Source organism: Penaeus japonicus, unplaced genomic scaffold (genome assembly GCF_977035675.1).
Source record: "Penaeus japonicus unplaced genomic scaffold, GWHDUDI00000001_assembly GWHDUDI00000033, whole genome shotgun sequence".
Classification (NCBI taxonomy): domain Eukaryota; kingdom Metazoa; phylum Arthropoda; class Malacostraca; order Decapoda; family Penaeidae; genus Penaeus; species Penaeus japonicus.
This window is the reverse complement of record NW_028234435.1, coordinates 3,827,994-3,834,417: the sequence shown is the minus strand read 5'-3', so window position 1 is coordinate 3,834,417 and position 6,424 is coordinate 3,827,994. Positions and strand designations below refer to the sequence as shown.

Below are 6,424 nucleotides of genomic sequence, written 5' to 3'. Positions count from 1 at the left end.
ATTTATTTGTTTTCTTCTTTTGTGTGCAGGTTAAAACTTCCATTATGCAAGAAATGATGCGTTTGCTGGTAACATCTGGGGTGTCAGGCCACACTCATCCAGCTGTTTCCCTCCAATATTTTGAGTGTGTTGCGCGTTATGAAAAATTCTTTGCCTGTGAACCCCAGTACATACCTGGCATGTTGACGGCCTTCTTGGATGTCCGGGGCATGCGAAATCGTAGCCCTAGAGTAAGTTTCTTGAAACTTTTTATAGTAATATTTGTCATAGATCCAAGTCTTCTTGATTTTCTTGATTAAAAATGAAATAAAATGCTGAAAGAAGTAATTGATATCCTACAGAATTCATAAGCTTTTGTTTGTGGGAAAGGACACAGTATGCCATAGTATGTCTTTTGTTTACCAAGATATGATATTGGCATTTTGATAGTTGTTAACGAATTTAAACGTGTTCCCTATTTTAGGTACGCAGCCGGACAAGTTATCTTTTCTCACGTATCGTCAGGTGTCTCAAGAGTCACATCATTAACTACACTGAAGATATTTTAGGGCAACTGTCTGAACTCCTAGTGATGGCACCTCCAGATAATGGACAGAGTAATTTTATTTTTCTTTATTTGTTACATTTAATGCCAAGTGTTTAGCAGGCTGTGGTATGTTTGTGGATATATTTAAGAAATTCAGCAACATAATCCTTCAGTGAAAAAGAGGGATGGGGATACTATCTGCCAGAAGGTGATAGATATATAAGGACATCATGATATTATATTACTTTATTGTATAATAAAATCAATAATAGATTAGAGAAACACAAGTTATAGCCTGTCACCTCATCAATAGATTTTAATGCTTGGCATTCTTTACTTCTAGTAACTCCCCTCCTGACAAATGACGATCAGCTGTATGTGTTTGAAGCTGCAGCAATGCTGATTGTGTCAGGCAATGCTGAGCCACAGCGAAAGGAGATGTTGATGAGAAACTTGCTATCCCCAGTGTTTAGCAAAGTCACTCTTCTTGCTGAGAGATTAGCACAGGAACAAGACCCTATTAGGCAGGTGAGTTTATTTTTTTTTTTTTTTTTTTTTTTTTTTTTTTTTTTTTTTTTTTTTATAAGGACAATTATTGCTGGTGAGGTTCAATTTTTTTTTGTCAGGTAGAGCACTTTTTGGTTTGTTATATTTATATGATGGATGAAAGATAATATAAAGATTAAAGACTAACAGCTATATTTGCTCAATACTACTGCAGGGACATGTTCATGAGGTTTTTGGAATTAGTTTTTCTTTCTTTCTTTCTTTCTATTTTTATCTGTCTGTGGAGTAATGCATGTATGGTATCAAGGTATATGGGGAGAAAACTTCAATATTTTATAATATTCCCACAGATGAACATTGCAAAGAGTATATGCCATGCAACATCTGTAACTGCAAGGACTTCTAAGGCATTTTCAAACCAGAATTCCATGCAAGACTGTGGTTGTGTACAGCTTTATCTTGATGCTCTGCAGCTATTTATCAGCTGTCTCAATGTAAGTAATGATGCAGAATATGTTAGTTTTAATTCATTACTCATGAAATATTCTTAAATCATTGCTCTAGCTCTAACTTACTTTTTTTATTATATTTACATTTATGTCTTTTCAGGTTGGAGTAGAGCGAGAGATGGTTGGTTCAGGTGTTCGGCAATTGATGCATAGATTAGTGGTGTGTCTAGATGGAAGGAGCTTGATGCCATTGCTTCCTCCAGCATCTCAGGCTCTTCTTCATACACCTTCACCCACTATCTTAACAGAGTACCTGCCACTTATCAATCAGACCATCACCAAGTTCCAGGTACTGGGCAGGACTTAGTGTGGACATATATCTCTGCACCAAAGTAGTTTTGGCCTGTTTTTCTCTATTATTTTGATTTTATTTTTGAGCATTAGAGGGAAAGGTGTGTTTATGTTATTTCCTTTTATTTACACAGAAGGAGATCAGTCCATTTCTGCAGAGCATCTTCGTTCCACTGGTGTCTGCGATCTTCTCGGCCCTTTCAGAACCCATAGAAGAGAATGATGAGGAAGAGAGGAGAACGCGGAGACTACTTCAACGGAATTACTACCTCTTCCTTACAACGATTGTGTCTAATAATCTACTAGATGTTATGGCTTCCTTAGATTCTAACATCTTCAATCAGGTCTGTAATTCATAATAGTTTGTGATTTAACACGTTAGAATATGTTAACATGGATTAATGTAGTAAATACATTTAATTTGGTTTTCTCATTTTCTGTGTAATTCATGTTTAGCCTTGAAATTGATTCCACTTGTGGAATGTTGAATGATTGGTATATCAAGTAGTGGGAATAATTGCTATATTTAGATGATACAGGGGATTTGTCATTTAAATTAGTAACATGGTTGTTTAAGGAAAAATACACTAAAGAAACCTGATATTTTATTGTTTGAATAGTTATTCATAAGAAAACTAAAAAAAAAAAGAGGATACATACTCATTCATCAGAATATTAGGAAGGGACTGACAAGGAACTCGTAAATCTTATTCTAAAGAGTTTCTAAGAAACAGAAGGTTAGATCATGATAACAGATATCAGTATCCATCCATAACATGTTCTAATGGTGTATTGTTCTCTGAATATAGGTTCTGATGTCAGTAGTGCAAGGAGCTGTAGAATTTCCAGATCCTGTGGCACAGAAGAATTGTTTTGTAATACTGAGACGGCTCACAGAGGCATGGGGTGACAAGGATACAGGGCCACCAGGGTTTTTGGAGTTCCTTTATACACAGGTAAGATTATGACTACACTAATCAAAATGCTTGAAAGGCCAAATGAATAAAAAAATTGATTGATTGATAGATTGATTGAAGTAATCTGACTTTGAATCATTTAGTTCTTATTAAGAATTAAAGCCTTGTAGGTCCATAATTGAAAGGATTTTTTACCTCCTGCCAGGTTGTCCCAGCTTGCTTCCTTGCCCCACTCAAGACCACCTTTGATCTGAATGATGCTCAGACCATTCTTGCTCTCCACGAATCGGTCATGTGTCTGCAATCCATCTACAAGAAACGTGGAGAGGAGCTGATTTCTTACTTACGCTCTGAATATTTGCCAAAGATGGAGCTGTCACCAGACTTAATTAGTGAATACTGTCAAGCCCTTACATCTGATGCAAAGTTCTTCAGAAATTATAGTAAACTATTCTTTCAGAGAGCTAAATCGTGAGATGGGGAAGAATTTTTGTAAGGGGATTTAGGCGTCTTTGCATAATATATATTTTTTCTTCTTTCTTTTTTTTTCTTTTTCCTTTTTTTTCTTTTCTTTTTTTTTATGTCAGAATTTTAATGTAAGTCCTACATCTAAGTGATAATATGGGGAAAAGATAGTGTTGGAAACTATAATTCCAGTCATATCTGCTGAAAATCAGTAGTGGATGACGGCTCTGATATCCCGAGTGACTGCACACCTTGGTCTATTATGCTTGCTGCCGGGAATATACCATTGACTCACATGCTTAGTGATGCTATTCCATGTTTTAGGCACTGCTGGCTCTGCTTCTCCGTTCACCATGAAGTCGTAAATGTGATATCCCAAGCGCATGTTCGTTTTGGAAGTCGTTAATTTTTGTTGTTGGATGTGTTTCTTTATTCATATTTCATATATGAAGCAAAGGTCAGAGTCATGTTGATTGTATTTATTAATCGTTTGTTGTAATCTTGAATTATACTATTGTTGTTTGGGGTTAAGCAGAAATAAGGATAATTCTAAAAAGTGAAAAAAATCATATTTTAATTGTCTGTTGCCTTTTGAAATTTAGAGAATTTTATCATAATTTATATTAGGATTTGTTCAAAGTGAAAAGCAGCATAATTAAAGGGATAGTCTGCAAAATGCTTTCAAGCAGCTGGGTGAGATTTTGATCTCAAGTTGCTTGTCTTAACTGCAACAAACAAGACCAACGTTCAGTCACGTGGGTGTGTTTTAACTGTGATAGGCAGATATGATTAGACCGCTCAAACTCCTGTAAGAATGACTCGCTAAAACTCAGATATTTATATTGAAATTATAAGTTTATAATTTAAAAATAATGTATGTCTTAGATGCCATATTCCTTGAGTTCTCCGTTTCCGGGCATTTCTCTTAGTTTTTCTGGTTTTCTGTACATTGAGACAAGTGATGCTGGTGCACTTTGTTATTTGCAGAATCCTGCATGTATGCTGTATATTAGTAAAATGAAAAAAAAATTACGTTTTATCAGTTTCTCAGATCATGCTTATTTGGATCACACTTCATTTTTTCATTATTCATTGATGTATTGTAGTTCATTCCATATTTTGTATAAAACATTTCCAAGAGTGTTGAAAAAATCTGATACGTTAAGAGAAACAAACTTCAATTATTTCCTTTATATTTTTTACCAGTCAAGTCTCATTGGAAAAGTTAGTTTCACAACCTTGTCTTTACCTTATAGTTGCCCACTAATACACTATTTAATGGGATATCAGCACTTCTACATTAAATTTGGTTTATGCAACAGCAGGCTCTTACAGTTATTTGACTTTATTGGTGTTTTGTGAGTGCCTTACTTGTATTTAAACTACTTTATTGAAATTACTATAATTGGACTGAATGTTATGAAATTTTGTATAAAATAATTCATGTTAATTGAATAGTATAATGTAAAGTTTTAGATAAGGCTTATGATATGGGTTAAATTTATATGAGAACTCATTCTAAACGCTGGCATTGACCTTCACTCAAAAAACAATATTGTTATTTATTTATTTATTTTATGTAAAGATATACATACATACTAATGAAATGTTGGACTGAGATCTATCTTAAGCTTTCCACCTTGAGTAGAACCCCTTTTCTATAGTCTGTAAATAAATCTATAATGTGAAGGATCTCCAAAAGCAATTGGTAAGGGAACTCCTTGATGGGCAGTGGTTTCGTTTGAACTTTTAATCATTTGTTATCAGTGATAAAAGTCCTTATATTTTAAATTGTATACAAGAATAATTCTTTACATTCTTACTCTTGTACATCTTGTTCTAGTACTTATGTTAATCTTAATGCCTGATATTGTGCTAAGTGTACCATTTCTTCTAAGCATTGAAAAGGCTCTTGTACTTTTGTTTCACTTGAAATTTTACACAAGCGAGTTCCCCTGTTGATTACTCTTTGCCGTCCTCTTATATTTTACCTTACAGACATAGGTTAGTGGCCTTAAGCACAAATACTGTGATCTCGTTGGGATTGTGCAGGTGCCTGATATTTTCATTAATCAGCAATTATTTTTCTAATTGTTTTGTTATATTTAAATATTTAAACACATATGTATACATACAAATATACACATCAGAATGAAATACCATCAAAATATTGGCAGTGTTCTAATGCTTGCTTGTGATGGGTTCTATATTAGTTGCATTTACTCGGTAAAGTACAGCTTGATAAGTGTAACTCTACCCATTCTCAGTAGAGTTCATTGAAGTCATTTGGAAATGTTTAACAAGTATGTAGAGTGCTGTAAATCAAGACTTACTCCAGGTAATGTTCCCTGTATTGGTAAAGGTGTGTGTGTGTATATATTTATGAAAACTCCAACTGGAAATGTTTTATAATAAAAAAATGCTTCAGCATTTTTTCTTTTATTTACCTATACATTTTAAGTTGGGAACACTATTGAAAGAAGCATATAAATTAACCTGAGAGAGCACTGGAATCATGCCAAAGTGGCATTGAAACTATTTCCAACAGAATAGCTATGGATGTTATGGGGGCATTTACTGCTCACTATAGTTATTTTTTATTATATTTTACATATGGATGGTTTCACAAGCTCCTAGTCATCAAAGAGTTAATTAGCAGGCCTTACCTGTCTTTTCCGGTCTAGTGCCAAGATGATGATTAACAACTGAATATGGGGCGAAACAATAAATGTTTAAAGATCCCTTACAGGAAAACAATATCAAAGACTTCCTGATGGAACATAGAACGTCCCGTAGATGATGTGCCAAGTAGCGAATCACAAAGGATCTGCAGGAAGACCATTGATCTGCATTGATGAAAGTGTAGAAGAATGTTTTCGTGCCCTGGGTTAGCAGATTCAATCGTCCTCATAATTATCTTGGCCTCATGAAGTGAACACGAATGAGCTGTAGTTGCTTCCAAATAACTTTTCAGAGCTGACACTGGACAGAAATCATTAGACATCTTCTACCCAGCCTGGACTTACTACAGGTCCTAATATATATCCCTCGTGTTCATTCTTCACCAGAAAACAAGGATATATTTTCTGGTTTAATTTGTGTTAAAGGAGCTCGTGAGAGGGCTATCAGCTGAGAAACACGTAGACCAGTGGCAAGTTCGACGAGAAACAACTTTGTGAAGTGAATCCTGAGATATATTTCCAGTGTAA

The 6,424-nt window shown here is 34.7% G+C and overlaps 1 protein-coding gene across 1 annotated transcript in view; it reads left to right on the top strand.

The window, feature by feature from the left end:
- The window catches only part of LOC122253835 (exportin-T), a 14,957-nt gene extending 9,312 nt beyond the window's left edge, over positions 1-5,645 (top strand). The window contains exons 12-19 of the mRNA XM_086556756.1: positions 30-230; positions 464-596; positions 870-1,054; positions 1,384-1,527; positions 1,643-1,831; positions 1,968-2,177; positions 2,643-2,789; positions 2,956-5,645. Of these exons, the coding sequence (XP_086412882.1) occupies positions 30-230; positions 464-596; positions 870-1,054; positions 1,384-1,527; positions 1,643-1,831; positions 1,968-2,177; positions 2,643-2,789; positions 2,956-3,225 (1,479 nt within the window). The 3' untranslated portion in view covers positions 3,226-5,645. The remainder of the gene's footprint in view (positions 1-29; positions 231-463; positions 597-869; positions 1,055-1,383; positions 1,528-1,642; positions 1,832-1,967; positions 2,178-2,642; positions 2,790-2,955) is intronic.
- The last annotated feature ends 779 nt before the right edge of the window (positions 5,646-6,424 follow it).